We start from the raw sequence: 17,647 nt of genomic DNA, 5'->3' as shown, positions 1-17,647 counted from the left end.
TAGGTTATCAATCTTTAGTGTGTTTAGTGGCTCGCTGAAAACAGAGTCGCACTGCTTCCTCAATATCTCGCTCATTTCTTTGTTGTCATCGGTGAAAGTTTCATCTCCCTTCCGCAGGGGCCAATACTAAATATGGTTTTTATCTTGATTTTGCATAGGAGAATTTTTTCGGATTTCTCTTTATTTCACTGACGGCCTTTTGCTCTCTTTGCCTCTCCTGGGTTATGTATGATTCTTGTAGCTTTAGTTCAATTATTTATATTTCTCTACCTAACCTTTTTCGCCGTTCTTGATATTTCGACTCTCAAGTTGTTCCCAGATTCGTTTTCTTCGCCTATAGGAAGAGAGACGCTCCCGTTCCAATCTGCATATCTTCCTCTTTTTTTCTAAGAGGTATTCGGTTTGAGTATATTTCTACTGCTACTGAGCTTATTTTTTCCAGGCACTCGTTCAGGTTTCCATTTTCTAGCTGTTCTTCCCAGCTTATTTCTGTGAAGTCCTGGTTTATTTGCTTCCAGTTTATCTATATATCATTGAAGTTGAATTTGCTGAAATCTCCTCCACCGGGGATCGGGACTGGTTTTGAAGTTCTATTCCCCCCATGCTTTGTCAGAACTTCAGTTACGTTGTAATATGAGTAACAGGTATTTATAATCATTATGTTCCTGATCAATTCATCATTATTGGTAAAAATGAGTTCCAGCGTCTTCTCCTTCCTATTTGGTTCTACTATTTCCTCGTTTAAGGCAAACCTGTCGCACATCCGTAGCAAGTCATTTGCATGTGGCTGTTCATTTAGGCAACTTCCCGGAATTTTCTCTGATAACTGTATTAGCTAGGGTCTTCCATTTCAGGTGCCGTAGGTTGAAGTCCCCAAGCAGGATGATGTTTGGGGCTGGATTTGTGAGGTTTCTAAGCAGTGTTTTATTTATATTAGTTGGTCTTAAAACTGCCTCCGGTGACTTATATACAAGGACAATAACTACATATAAGATCTCTAATTTGATTATCATCACTTCCTCAGTACAGATGAGTGTGTTTTTGATGTAGAGGCTGACCCCACCCTTTAGCCTGTGTTTCCTGTCACATCTGAAAAGATTGTACACAGAAATCCATATTTAACCATCATGGGAGTTCTTGTTGTGAGTTTCCATTAGGGCTGCAAATACTTAATTTGCCTTATGTAGGAAGCCATCTATAAAATGCACTTTGAAAGATTTGCGTGTTTTTATAGCCTGAATATTGGCAAATAAAAATGATGTTATGTTAGTGGAAGTGGTGGATGCTTTACCTGGTGTTCATATTTGAGGCTCTGGTAAGGAGGCCACTGTGTTTGCGTCCTCCCTAGCATTTGACCGAGTTGGTGGTAGAGTCTGGACATTTTTAGCCATTATTTTCCTCCTCCTCTTGCTAAAAAAAAAAACACCCCAGTAAATAGTGTTGTGGCTGCTTTCATCGAGGCAGTTTGTCGGTCTTATTCGCCTGGTACCTCGTATATGAAAAGTTGGACAATCCATGTTGAAGCATTCTTTCCTATTTAAGGAGTTCTGGCAAAGTTCTGGGTGAAAAAAATCACAGCTTTCGGTGCATTTGCCTGTACTAAGGTGGATTCTGAACTTTCTAGGGTGATCGTAATTACATATTCCATTTGTTCTTCTCGATATCCCATGTTTACAGGTTCTCTTATACACTTATAATAACGACAGATCTTTGTACTGTACATTTTTCCCCTCCAGTATTGTGTACAGTGGAGGGAGTCTACAATATTGTGAATGGTGAAGAGAGTGTAATATATTCTGTAGGGATGGAGGGACAAACCAGTACACAATACTGTAATCTTCCTCCAGCGTACACAAAACTATACATTCCCTCCACCATACACAACATTATACACTCACTCCACTTCACACAATATTGTTCACTCTCTCCATAGTACACAAAATTTTACATTCCCTCTACCGAACACAATTCTGTACTTTTCCCCCCACAGTATACAATATAGTACACTCGTTAACCGTATACAATACTCAACACACCCACCACCTTACATAATTTTGTTAAACTCCCTCCACAGTTCACAATATTGTACACTCGCTCAACTATTCACAATATTGTACACTTACTCCACAGTACAAAATACTGCTCACTCTCTACAGTTCACAATTCGATACACTCCCTTCACTATACACAAAACATTTCTCTCCCTCCACCATGCACAATACATACACTCCCTCCACCATACACAATGCTGTTCACTCCCTTACACAAGATTGCTCACTCCCTCCACTACTGATCACTCCATGCACCGTACACATTACTGAACACAATACTGTACACTTGCTCCACAATTCACAATAATGTACACTCTCTCCACCGTACACAATACTGTACACTCTCTCCAACATACTCAATATTGTTCACTCCCAGTACCATGCGCAATACTGTAGACGCCCTTTACCATACACAATACTGTACTCTCCACTGTACTTAAGGTGAAGGGAGTGTACAATTTTGTGTATGGTGAAGCGAATGAACAGTAATAGACATTTTTCCTCCAGTATTGGGTTGAGTGGAGGGAGTGTACAATATTGTGTGCGGAGGAGCGAGTGTACAATGCTCTCTTGTGTAAGGTGGAGCGATTGTATAATATCATGTATGGTGGAGCGAGTGTAAAATGCTGTGAATGGTGATATGAGAGTGAAGTTTGTGTACAGTAGAACGAGTGTATCATATTGTGTACAGTAGAACGAGTGTATCATATTGTGTACGTTGGAAGGAGTGTATAATATTGTGGACGGAATAGTGAGTGTACAGTATTGTTTAGTGGAGGGAGTGTACAATATTTTGTATGTTGGAGCGAATGTACAGCATCGTATACGGTCGAGGGAGTGTACGAAATTGTGTATGGTTAAGGGAGTGTAGCGTATTGTGTAGGGATGGTGGGAGAAAACAGTACACAATACAGTAATCTCCCTCCATCATACACAATACTGTACATTACCTCCAACGCACACAATTCTTTACGATTCCTCGACCATCCACAATACTGAACACTCCCTCAACCGTATACGATGTTGTACATTCGCTCCACCATACACAATATTATACACTCCCTCCCCTAAACAATACTGTACACTCACTATTCCGTCCACAATATTGTACACTCCTTTCAACGTACACAATATGATACACTTGTTCCACTGTATACAATACTGTTCACTCCCTGCACCTTACACAATACTTTTCTCATGCTCAACCATACACAATATTGTACACTCCCTTCACTGTCCACAATTTTGTATACTCACTATACCGTACATATTATTGTAGACTCACTCCACTGCACATTGAACACAACACTGTGCTCTCCGTCCAACGTACTAAATATTGTACACTTCCTCAACCGTACAAAATACTTCACTCTTCCTTCACCATACACAATACTGTTCACTCCCTCCATCGTAAACAATACTCTTCACTCACTCCGGCGTTCACAGTGTTGAACTCTCGCTCCACCGTACACAGTGCTTTACACTCGCTCCCCTGTTAACAATACTGTACGCTCGTTCCATCGTACACTATATTGTACACGTTCTCCACTATTCATAATTTCGTACACTCCCTTTACTGTACACAATACTGCACACTCCATCCAATGTGCACAATCCTACAAAAATTTCCTACATTAAATACTAACTCCTTGCAAGCTAAGTGATTGTTGTCATGTTAGGCAAATATTAACACTAAGCTTAAATAGCTTAGTGAATCATTAAAGAAAAACGTATTTCATGCTTTTCTTAGAAAATGGAACGCTTTGTCATGTCACTAGATTTTCATTTATATAAAAAATAACCTTAAACTAGCTGTCATATGACTATATATAATAACAAACACCTCCTCGTGTCTCACAGAATCATTTACAAACAAAATGTTAAATAAATGTCTCTCCTGATGAAATAAAACTCGAACCGTTTTGGATGCGTTGGATATACTCAATACTGTACTCACCCTCCACCGAACCTAATACTGTACATTCCCTCCACTGTATATAATATTATACACCCTGAACCGAACACAATATTGTACACACCCTCCATCTTACACAATACTGCTCACTTGCTCAACTAAACACAATATTGTACACCCTCTCTACCGTGCACAATACTTTACACCTGCTACACCAGGCAAAATATTGTACACTCCCTTCACCGTAAACAGTACTTCACTCTCCCTTCACCATACACTGAAGTGTATGGTGAAGGGAGTATACTCCCTCCACCTTACTCAATACAATATAATTGTTCCACCAGACACAATAATTTACACTCGCAAAACCGTTCACAATATTATACACTCTCTTCACCGTACACAATATTGTACACGCCTTCTGTCGTACACAATACTGTAAAAGAACAAAGGCAGCCGCAGAAGGCACATTGGCTCATTCGAGACAGCTGATGCTCACTCTACTCACTCTACCGTCAGGGAATTGATAGTAGTAAGGTTTGTGATGTTGTATACCTTGACTTTAGCAAAGCTTTTGATAGAGTATCACATGAATGGCTGATTAAAAAGGTAGAGGCTTTTAGTATTGGAGGATGCTATATTAAGTTGGATTAAGGCATGGCTGTGCCAAAATAAACAGATTTAGTATAAATTCGGTTACGTCAGAGTGGAAAAATGTTGTTAGTGGAGTGCCTCAAGGCTCTGTCCTCAGACCTCTGTTATTCATTATATATATATATAAATTATTTAGGTTCAGGTTTGAGCAGCAATATTTGCAAATTTGCCAATGATACAAAAAACGGGAGGGAAATAAATACGGAAAAAGACTCATTATCACTTCAAGACGAACTAAATAGGGTTTTCAAATGGTCAAAAAATTAGCAGATGCATTTTAATGCTTACAAATGTAATGTATATATCTATATATATATATATATATATATATATATATATATATATATATATATATATATATATATATATATATATATATATATATATACATATAAATATATATATATATATATATATATATATATATATATATATATATATAGTTATATATACATATATATATATATATATATATATATATATATATATATATATATATATATAACATATATATATATATATATATATATATATATATATATATATATATATATATATATATATATATATAGTGCTTTATTATGCATTTGATGGTTACAAGATATACATGGGTTGATACAAAAATAATAATGCAAAAAGGTGCTTAAAGGTTATGGATCTCTTGAAGAACACAACAATGGGAAACATTGATGAATGTCACAGACGGGTATATATATATATATATATATATATATATATATATATATATATATATATATATATATATATATATATATATATATATATATATATATATATATATATATATATATATATACATATACATATTTAATAGGGTATTAAATTCATCAACACAAGACAGAACATGAAACAATGGGTATTGAATAGAAGTGATTGTAGAAAGCCTATTGGTCCATATTTCTTGATGCTTCTATATTGGAGCGGAGTCTTGAGGTGGGTAGAATATAGTTGTGCATTAATTGGCTGTTGATTGCTGGTGTTGACTTCTTAGAAGTCTTACGTTGACGTAAGAAGTCAACACCAGCAATCAACAGCCAATTAATGCACAACTATATTCTACCCACCTCAAGACTCCGCTCCAATATAGAAGCATCAAGAAATATGGACCAATAGGCTTTCTACAATCACTTCCATTCAATACCTATTGTTTCGTGTTCTGTCTTGTGTTGATGAATTTAATACCATATTAAATACCACCTCACCCCATCCACCTCACTCAAATGTAGATATAAACAAATCGGAGATGTGTAAGTTCTATTCAGTTATGTATGTGCAAACTAAAGTCTTTGAAAATGTAATAAGTTTTACGAAACGCGCTCAAGTGTCGCGTCAGACTAGAAATAAAAATGAATTTTGTAGAATTGATTTTTGAATTACCTCCAACAGTGAAAAGAAATGTACGAAAGATTGAGAAAATTCGTGTTAGAATTATTAATCTTACTTTTTCGGTCATATATAATAATATATGTCTACATGAAAGACTGCTACCAAAATATACTAACATATATACTTATATATATATATATAATTTGGAGATCTTCAGCTAGTGAAATCTAAGGGAGAGGAGTTAGGCCTTACACTATATCCTTCAAAGTGTTAAATCATCTCATCCAGCCAACCAATCATAGATGCAGTACGAATCTTATTGCCAGGAGCCCCAGTGATCGCTCCCACCGACTGTGTGCTGCTAGGGGCACCTCTGGGCTCGAGCGCCATTGAGGTAGTCCTCGAAGAAAAGCTTAAAGACCTGAGGAGGATTGAGGCGCTAATAGGGGCTTTGGATGCTCATGATGCTTTGTACCTTCTTACAAGGTGCGTGGCCTTACCCAGACTTACCTATTTCCTCAGGTGTGCTCCTTCCTTCGACAGCCCAAAATTAACGGAATACGACTCACTCCTAAAGACAATAACTATGAAAGTGTTAAACCTCTCCCTGCAAGATGACCAGTGGGACCAAGCAACGCCCCAAGGTAGACTCGGGGGTATTGGTATTCGCAAGGCGACACAGTTAGCATTGCCGGCATTCTTATCCTCGATCAGTGCTACAAGTGAATTAGTGAATGAAATACTACCTGAATACCTAAGGAACTCCATTGAGATTCGTGATCCCAAATTTGTGGAAGGAGCTGGTCAGTGGGACACTCTTGCTAATCCACACTCGACCAACTTTTCCAAACAACGGTAAACAGGCCAAATGGGATAGCCCCATAGTGGAGAACATCGCCAAAGCATTGCTGGTGGCAGTTTCTCAGAAAGACAGAGCTCGTCTCCTTTCTGTGCAAGCCCCTCATGCTGGGCACTTCCTGTTGGCAGTTCCTAATTCCGCCTGGACCATCGAGCCCTAAGTATTGGTGTTGCTCTGCGCCTTGCCGCCCCTATCTCCACCGAACACCGGTGTATTTGCGGCCATGCACGGGCAGACCAATACGGCAGCCATGGTCTCATCTGTCGTAAGACACAGGGAAAGAATGCCAGACATGAAGCAGTCAATGACATCATGAAGAGAAGCTTTGCTACAGCTGGGTGTCCAGCACAAAGGGAACCCCAGTTGTGCAGACCTGACAACAGCCAAAAACGCAGAGATGGAGTCACCCTGCAGCCATGGAGGGAAGGTAAACAGGTCGTATGGGATTACACCTGTGCACCTACATTGGCTGATACCTATCTACATTACAGCTCAGCGGAGGGAGGTGGGGGCAGCCACCTTCAGGGAGACCCAGAAAATCAACAATTACAGAGACCTAGGTTCGTCTCTGGTTCGTCTCTAGGTTCGTTTGTTACAGGTTCGTGCCGATAGGCTCTGAGACTCTGGGAGCCTGGGGTAAATGTGCACTCAAGTTTTTAAGGGAGGTGGGCGAGGAACTCAGTGGGAAAACTAGAGACCCACCAGCAGCCAGTTGCCTGTTCCAGCGCCTCAGTGTCGCAGTTCAGAGGGGAAATGCGTGCTGTATCCTGGGTACGCACCCAACCTCCGAGGAGCTGGACAAGGTCTTCGAACGATGATTGTTTAATTGGTATATATATGTGTGTGTGTGTGTGTGTGTGTGTGTGTGTTCTCTGTAAACTGTAGCATTGCAATAAAATAAAACAAAATAAAACAAAACATACAAAAAAATAATAGGGGTGGTAGGAGAAGAAAAGATTAAAGTATTCAGTGATAGTCCACAACATCTTCTCTGAATGGTCTTTGTTTTCTTCTTCGAGGATGTGGGTCCCTGTAATTGCACCAGAGCTGGTACCCCCAATATATATATAAATATATATATATATATATATATATATATATATATATATATATATATATATATATATATATATATATATATATATATATATATATATATATATGTATATATATGTCGTACCTAGTAGCCAGAACGCACTTCTCAGCCTACTATGCAAGGCCCGATTTGCCGAATAAGCCAAGTTTTCATGAATTAATAGTTTTTCGACTACCTAACCTACCTAACCTAACCTAACCTAACTTTTTCGGCTACCTAACCAAACCTAACCTATAAAGATAGGTTAGATTAGGTTAGGTAGGGTTGGTTAGGTTCGGTCATATATCTAAGTTAATTTTAACTCCAATAAAATCAAATTGACCTCATACATAATGAAATGGGTAGCTTTATCATTTCATAAGAAAAAAATTTGAGAAAATATAATAATTCAGGAAAACTTGGCTTATTAGGCAAATCGGGCCTTGCATAGTAGGCTGAGAAGTGCGTTCTGGCTACTAGGTACGACATATGTCTATATATATATATATATATATATATATATATATATATATATATATATATATATATATATATATATATATATATATATATATATATGAGTGGGATTGGGTGGTTATAAATAGCAACTGCCTCACATGGGCCAATAGGACTTCTGAAGTTACCTTTATTCTTATGTTCTTATTATATTGAAAATTCGCTCCACAATACCAAATGCTCCACCGTACACAATATTGTACACTCCTTCCACCATACACAATACTGTACACTCGTTTCAATATACAAAATATTGTATAGTCCCTCAACCATACACAATACTGTACACTCCTTCCACCGTACACAATACTGTACACTCGTTTCAATATACTAAATATTGTATAGTCCCTCAACCATACACAATACTGTACACTCCTTCCACCATACGCAATATTGTACATCCATGAACCGTGCACAATTTTATACACTCGCTTCCCTGAACACAATATTGTATTCTCGCTCCACCATGTACAATATTGTACACTCGGTCCACCGTATACAATATTGTAAACTCACTCAACCGACACAATATTCTACACTCGCTCCACAATACTCAAAATTTTACACTCGCTCCACCGTACTCAATATTATACAATTGCTGCACCGTACTCAGTATTGTGCACTCGCTCAATCGTATACAATATTGTACACTTCCCTCCATCATACACAATATTGTACACTCGCTCCACCTTGCTCAATATTGTATATATGCTCTATCGTATACAATATTGTACACACACTCCAAAGTACACAATAATGAATTAAATGTCTAACTTTATCATATTTCGGTGAATGCATTTCATACCATCGTCGTCGTCATCGTCGTCGTCGTCGTCGTCGTCGTCAGAAGACGTGTCAGAGTCTGACTGGCTCATACAGTGGTCGAAGTCAGACGACGACTCGACGATCGACGCTGATCCTGTTGATGCCATTTCCAGGTCCGTGTTAGCGGACATAGTGGCGGGCGTGGAGGCGGGCGTGGGCGTGGTGATGGGAGTGCCCTTGGGAGGGCCTCGGCATACCGTGCGGCTGGTGTTGCCGTTGGCGTCCTCTTCGCTGGCTGTCAGACGGTCGTAACCTCGCTTAGTAGACCGACTGGAATCTGCAAGAGAAGAGTTTGTTATTGTTGCTGTTGCGATGTGCTCAAGTATCTACATATTATTGTTGTTGTTGTGATGTGAAAAGTATCGACAAATTGTTGTTGTTGTTGTGATGTGCCCGAGTATCCATATATTGTTGTTGTTGTTGTGATGTGCCCAAGTATCCACATATTATTATCATTATTATTTTTAAATGCCAACGGCATGATACAGACTACATAAATACAATAAAAGCAAGGGGCACTGAAGTACCACCACTACACAAAATATTTAACAACAACCACAGTACAAATCACCTAACAGCAACCACAGTACAACTCAGCACAAAGACAAGAAAACACAGTAAGGTACACAGGAATACAAAAACGGAACTAGGGGACAACTTCTTAAGGTTATCTTGAGATAATTTCGGGGCTTTTTAGTGTCCCTGCGGCCCGGTCCTCGACCAGGCCTCCACCCCCAGGTGCAGCCCGTGACAGCTGACTAACACCCAGGTAGCTATTTTACTGCTAGGTAACAGGGGCATAGGGTGAAAGAAACTCTGCCCATTGTTTCTCGCCGGCGCCCGGGATCGAACCCGGAACCACAGGATTACTAGTCCAGCGTGCTGTCCGCTCGGCCGACCGGTTCCCCTGATCATTCCAAATCATTCTTCATTCCAAATCGAACACAAGGTCATCTGCATGGTACTTAGCAGGACATTTCTTCCAAGGATAAACCCGACGATACAACCTCTAGGTATCCCAGACGGCCGGAGAATTCCAGACACAAGGGCAACGCATAAAGTCCGGTAAGGTCTTCATTATCGAGCGCGGTGATACGGCCACCACCCAGGCCCAACAAACTGCTGCACAGGGTCCGACTTCCCGACCTCACGCAGGCCAGCGTCCTTCCGGATCACCATCACCAAATCCTTGCATCACAGCAGCCGGCACGCTAGGGGCAACAACCTCCCATTCAGGGGAGCCCACAGCTGGAGGCACAGGGGGGGGGGGCGACAGGAAACAACACACGGTCCTCCACACCAGCAGCCACCTTCGCAACATGCACCTCAGCCACCACCACTGCGTGTCCCCTCACGAGGCACAACCGGAGTCCCCCAGGCACCCCTCGTCGTCCAAAGGTATGCAACTAGCTAAGTCCCCCACGTCCAGCCAATCAGAACCCCCAGAGGGCAGAGCATCTGAAGAACGCCTCACGCGCCCGCAAGGCGCCCAACCTTTCCACCGCGACGACATCAGACTCCCCAGAAGCAGGGGGAAATTGCACCCGAGCACCTGAACTAATGCACCCTGTCACTTGAACTAAGGGTACGCTAGACCTCAGTGGCAGCGACCACAAAGGGAACGGACCATGCACAACAACAGGCTGTACACCCTACTGATACGGCAGGCACAGGCTGTTTGCTAGCAGATACTGGAGCCGCAGGAGAAGCTTCCACAACAGCCGCAGAAGGGCAAAGGTCGACCCGCCGCAGCCCATCCATGTCCGCAACACAAACGGCGGCCGCAGAATCAACAGACAACGACGGCACAGCTACCGGCGCATGCTCCCCATCAACCGCACTCACAACAGCAGGCGTCCATGGAGGCAAAGCAACCACGGGTACATCCACATCCTCGAAGTCGTCTGGAATTACCAGCGGAGGGAAGTCCTCCTCGCAGAAGAGATTCACACTGTCAAGGACGTACATACTGCACTCGCAGCCTGGTGCCCTGATATCCCGCAACAAAAGTAGATCCGCGGCTGCCGGGCATAATACACACGTAGATAATATCCCACCAGCTTGACTAACAATTGGATGCCAGACCGAAGACCCATTTCCAACGTTTGAATGCCATTTTGAACGCCTCTCAGCGATCGGAAGAGATAACGTTCATCTGCACAGGCACCACCTTCCCAAACTGGCCATAGCACTGCCGTAACGTACCGCCGTAATGTACCGTAAGGGTACTTACATAAGTAGAAGCGCAACTGCGGTCGAAGACAATGACAGACCCAGCAGCGCCCGGCAATTGAAACGTACGCCCATCAAACTGGCTTAGAAATACCCGGTACTCTTCCTAAGTAGAAAGCTTTACCAACGCCCGATGCTTAGTAAACAATTCAACACCACAAACGGCAGCGATGTCAATGCACAATACGTCAAACAGCGTCGTATCTATGGTAGAGTAATCCTCAAATCCCGAATATTCCAGGCCAATCGACTGAGTCCTCAGCATAGAGAGCAAGGAGGCCCCCCCCCCTTATCACTCAGTTCAAGCCGGGCACAAGGCCCCTGACAACAACCACACCAAGGACCGCTGCTAGTCCAGTTAACAAAAAAAAAAAAAATGGAGAGAGCAGGTAACACGTCTGCCCGCTCTGGCGGACAAACACGCAATCCGAATCCACATATTGTTTCTGTTATGATATACACATTGTTGCTGTTGTGATATGCACAAGTATCCACATACTGTTGCTGTTGTGACACCCAAGTATCAACATATTGTTGCTGTCGAGATAAGCTGAATTATCCACAATATCCAAATATTGTTGCTGTTCTGATGTGCCCAAGTATCCGCAAATTGTTGCAGTTGTGATAGACCCAAGTATCCGCATATTGTTGGTGATGTGATGTGCCCAAGTATCCACATATTGTTGATGTTCTGATGTGCCCAAGTATCCACATATTGTTGCTCTTCTGATGTGCCCAAGTATCCACATATTGTTGCTGCTGCGATGTGCCCAAATATCCACATATTGTTGTTGTGAACTGCCCTAGTATCCACATATCGGTGCTGTTATGATATTCTCAGTTATCCACATATTGTTTCTGTTGCGATGTGGCCATGTGTCCACATATTGTTTCTGATGTGATGTGCCCAAGTGTCCACATTGATATCGTTGGCACTGTGATGTGTTCAATTATCCACATAATTATTGTTGGTGCTGTGATGTGCTCAATTAAAATAGTTGTTGTTGGTGATGTGATGTGCTCAATTAAAATCGTTATTTTTGGTGCCGTTATGTGCTCAATTATCCACATAATTATTGTTGGTACTGGGATGTGCTAAATTATCCACATAATTATTGCTGTTCTGAATTATCCACAAAGTTAATGTTGGTGCTGTGATCTGCTCAATTATTCACATAATTATTGTTGGTGCTGTGATGTGCTTAAGTATCCACATAATTATTGTTGTGCTGTGATGTGCTGAATTATCCACAAAGTTATTGTTGGTGCTGTGATGTGCTCAATTATTCACATAATTATTGTTGATGCTGTGATGTGCTTAAGTATGCACATAATTACTGCTGGTGCTGTGATGTGCTTGTTATGAACCTTATCTCCTGTGGAGGTTAATTCCTATTATAAACTGTTGGTGGACACATTGCAAAATGTTTTCTTTAAATAAATCTGCAGCTGATAACTGGGAAGCCGCGAGTCACCAGTAATACTCCGCCAAGCAAAGTAGTACATTCTCAGCTGGAGATTGTTAAGAAAACATGTGTACCGGAATAGCCAAGCAATGTGAGGGAAAAATGGACTCAATTAAAAAGCATGCATGGGGAATATGGTAAATGAAGTCAATAAAAGGTTTGAGTGGTAATGTTACAGAATGGAATATTAAGGGGCGATTGTGCAAGAGTGGTGGATGTCATCTTGATCTGAGAGGATGAGGTACCTTTAGGACCAGACCTTTTTTACTGAGGGTTTTTCTCCGGCCGTACATCAGATTAGCCATAGTTTTACCTTAAAAGGGTTGCAAGATAGGGTAGAGTACGCAGGCAGTCTATGGTGCTGTTTTGTGAGAGAGTCCAGGCTTCCTAGTGATTTATATATATGTGTGTCACCGGATGACAGGTGTGGTGGCTGTGAGCACAGTTCTAGTCTTGGGACTGAGAGCCATAGGGTGTCCAGAGCCCGTTTGGGAGTTTTATTAACCAAGTTGTTACCTTCAGTTTGACCTTGAGTTGTAAGGAGTAAAATTATGTCTATATGTTATATAGTACATGTACATGTTATATAATGTATCATTATCGCTATATGTGTTTCTTATACATATGCCTTTGTCTTCTGTACTAGCCGGTTTCCCCTACTCCTTGAATTCCCCTTGGCTCAATTAAAGCCTCAATTTCTCAAGACAACAGTTAAAGGTCATTAGAACTTACACTCAATCATTACAACACCACTCATTCGTGACAGTGCTCAAGTATCCACACAGTATTGTTGGTGCTGTGATGTGTTCAAGTATCCACACAGTATTGTTGGTGCTGTGATGTGTTCAAGTATCCACAGTCATTGTTATTGCTGTGATGTGCTCAAGTATTCTCACAGTCATTGTGATGTGCTCAGGTATCCACACAGTCATTGTTATTGCTGTGATGTGCTCAAGTATTTTCACAGTCATTGTTAGTGCTGTGATGTGCTCAAGTATCCACACAGTATTGTTGGTACTGTGATGTGCTCAAGTATCCACAAGTATTGTTGGTACTGTGATGTGCTCAAGTATCCACAAGTATTGTTGGTACTGTGATGTGCTCAAGTATCCACACAGTATTGTTGGTACTGTGATGTGCTCAAGTATCCACACAGTATTGTTGGTACTGTGATGTGCTCAAGTATCCACACAGTATTGTTGGTACTGTGATGTGCTCAAGTATCCACACAGTATTGTTGGTACTGTGATGTGCTCAAGTATCCACACAGTATTGTTGGTACTGTGATGTGCTCAAGTATCCACACAGTATTGTTGGTACTATGATGTGCTCAAGTATCCACACAGTATTGTTGGTACTGTGATGTGCTCAAGTATCCACACAGTATTGTTGGTACTATGATGTGCTCAAGTATCCACACAGTATTGTTGGTACTATGATGTGCTCAAGTATCCACACAGTATTGTTGGTACTGTGATGTGCTCAAGTATCCACATAGAAGTAAAGTGAAAGCGTTCGGATGATTTTCGTTTCATTTCTTATATCTAGATATTATTCCTAACTGAATCACGTGTTTTCTCAAGGAGTAGTACTCTGCGGTGCCCAGATCTCTTGTACTTTTGTCTCTCTCCCTCCCACTCTTCTATTTTCTCCTCTCTATTTTGCTTACGCCCATTCTCTCTCTCTCTCCTTCCTTAAGGTTCTACATTCCTTCCTTCCCATTCTCTTTCCTTCCTTCTTCCCATTCTATCTCATTACCATTCTTCGTCCTTCCCATTATCCCTCCTTTCCATTCTCCCTCTCTCCCATTCTCCCTCGCATTCTTCCTCCCTTGATCCCATTCTACATCCTTCACATTCTCCCTCCCTCCCGTCCTCTCTTCCAGTGGGAAAACTTACTTGAGTAACGTTGAATCAACGGCGTGACACTTGTTTTATTGTTTATTTAACAAGCAACAATTACAGACCGATGCTTGTTTGATTGTTTACCTAACAAGCAACAATTACGGAGCCGACCTTTGTTTCCTGTATTCAAATCCAATTATTTTGTTGACTTCCCGTTGCCGCAATTTAAATGACCTGAATTCATCAAGCTTGAAAAACAAAATCATTATGTTAACTTTATTTAACGATAGATAATGAGTTTATTTGTCATTCAGTCCAGTTAACTTGCACTAGAGCATAAAACAAAAACAAAAATCGTGTTTCCTCATTCTTCACATAGGAGTAAAAATCAAAAGTTTTCTCTTGCAAAAACAAAATATTTTGATACATATATAACATTTTAATACTCATACGCTACAAGTATATGTCCCTTTAATTAACATGCCTTGGCCTTCCAGGACCCGCCTGGACTTCCACCACTCTTCACAGGGACTGTGAAACACGTTGTTGACTCGTCCAGCCCCGAGATGGCGTGACTCGTCCCAGGACACACGACTGTGTACCACAAAACATTTATGCATGTTACGAGAGAAGCAGAAGAGCAGCGAACCTTCCACCAGTACAGGAGGGAGACTACCAGCAATATAAGACTGAGAGTACCAATAATATTGTGGGGAGACTAACAACAGTACAAGATGGAGACTAACAACAGTAATGTTGGGAGATTAACAACAGTACTGTTGGGAGACTAACAACAGTACTGTTGGGAGACTAACAATAGTACTGTTGGGAGACTAACAACAGTACTGTTGGGAGACTAGCTTCCTGAGGTACTCTGGGAGTTGCAAGCTCTCATAGGTACTTGTAGCCGAGCCTAAGCCTAGCAGAGGTAACATCTAGAGTCTATGCGTCATCCAATTAGATTAGCAGACTTTTACAAACCACTATTACTTTTCAAATTACATGATTTTGTAATGTGTATTAAAGGAGATTCGATAATGTTTCTATTAATATGATTTTACAATTCGTGATTGAAAAAACTCTCTCCCAATCAATATGGTGATAACATTCTGACAAATGAACAAAGCATTAGACAATTGATCATGTCATACAGAGTATTTATGTTGACAAATTCTACATTTCCAATCTTTGGATGTTTGCCCTTCATAGAAACATTCACAGTCTTTACAAGGTATTTTGTAATTATCATTATGAAAATGATTTTGAACAAAGCTCTGTGACGCTTTCTAATAGCTTTCCGACAGTATTTTCGTAATTAAACAATACATGTATATCAAAAAGCAGAAATAGTGCTATATTGTTACGCAGTTGTTGCATAGTGTGACGAAATTTTGGCATAGTGTGACGCATTCGTGGCATAGTGTGACGCATTCGTGACATAATGTCACGCAATTGTGGCATAGTGTTACGAAATTGGGGCATAGTGTGACGCATTCGTGGGATATTGTGCGCAATTGTGGGATAGTGTAACGAAATTGTTGCAAAGTGTGACGCATTCGTGACATAATATCACGAAATTGTGGCATAGTGTGACGCATTCGTGACATAATGTGACGCAACTTCGGCGCTGTTCAAACATAGTATGATGCAATTGTGGCACAGTGTGACATAATTATAACACAGTGTGACACAACTGTGGCATAGTGTGGCGTTGTTGTGGCATAGTGACGCAATTGTGGCTTAATGAGACGCAATTGAAGCATATTGTGACGTAATGGTGGAATAGTGGCGATCTTGTGGCATAGTTTGACGCAATTGAGGCATAGTGTGATGTAATTATGGCATAGTGGGACGTAGGTGTGGCATTGTGTGACGTTGTTCTGGCATAGTGTGACGCTGTTGTCACAGTGTGACGTAATTGTGACATAGTGTGACGTTGATGTGGCATAGTTGGGCGTCGTTGTGCATAGTGTGACGTTGTTGAGTCATAGCGTGACGTTGTGGCAAAGTGTGACGTAATAGGAGGTCTGACTGAAGACCAGGCCGCAGGGTCAATTAACCCCGAAATCCTGGCCAGGTAACCGCTAGGTAGAGTGACGTAATTGTGGCATAGTGTGACGTAATTGTGGCATAGTGTGACGTAATTGTGGCATAGTATGACGTAATTGTGGCATAAGGTGATGTAATTGTGGCTTAGTGTGACGTAATTGTGGCATAGTATGACGTAATTGTGGCATAATGTGATGTAATTGTGGCTTAGTGTGACGTAATTGTGGCGTAGTGTGACGTAATTGTGGCATAATGTGATGTAATTGTAGCTTAGGGAGCCGGTGGTTGAGCGGACAAAACACTGGACGCGTGATCCTGTGGTCCCGGGTTCGATCCCGGGCGCCGGAGAGAAACAATGGGCAGAGTTTCTTTCACCCTGATGCCCCTGTTACCTAGCAGTAAATAGGTACCTGGGAGTCAGTCAGCTGTCACGGGCTGCTTCATGGAGGTGGAGGCCTGGTCGAGGACCAGGCCGCGAGGACACTAAGCCCCGAAAATCAATCTCAAGATAACCTCAAGATAGTGTGACGTAATTGTGGCATAGTGTGACGTAATTGTGACATAGTGGGTGATGTAATTGTGGCATATTGTGATGTAACTGGGGCATTGTGTGACGTCGTGGTGGCATAGCGTAACGTCGTGGTGGCATAGCGTAACGTAATTGGGGCATAGTGTGACGTAATTGTTGATGAGTGTGACGTTATTGTGGCAGGGTAACTTGTTTCATATTGTGACGTAATTGTGAAAGAGTGTAACGTAATTGTGGCATAGTGTGACGAAAATGTGGCATACTCATATTAGCGACCGGCTCATA

At 41.3% G+C, this 17,647-nt stretch overlaps 1 protein-coding gene across 1 annotated transcript in view; it reads right to left on the bottom strand.

The window, feature by feature from the left end:
* LOC123753512 (unconventional prefoldin RPB5 interactor) overlaps nt 1-17,647 on the bottom strand; it is a 418,006-nt gene that overhangs the window by 56,614 nt on the left and 343,745 nt on the right. The window contains exon 2 of the mRNA XM_069304310.1: nt 9,223-9,519. Coding sequence (XP_069160411.1) covers nt 9,223-9,519 — 297 coding nt within the window. The remainder of the gene's footprint in view (nt 1-9,222; nt 9,520-17,647) is intronic.

Source organism: Procambarus clarkii, chromosome 52 (genome assembly GCF_040958095.1).
Source record: "Procambarus clarkii isolate CNS0578487 chromosome 52, FALCON_Pclarkii_2.0, whole genome shotgun sequence".
Lineage (NCBI taxonomy): Eukaryota > Metazoa > Arthropoda > Malacostraca > Decapoda > Cambaridae > Procambarus > Procambarus clarkii.
Note: the sequence above shows the minus strand (reverse complement) of the source record. Positions and strands in the feature narration are given on the sequence as shown.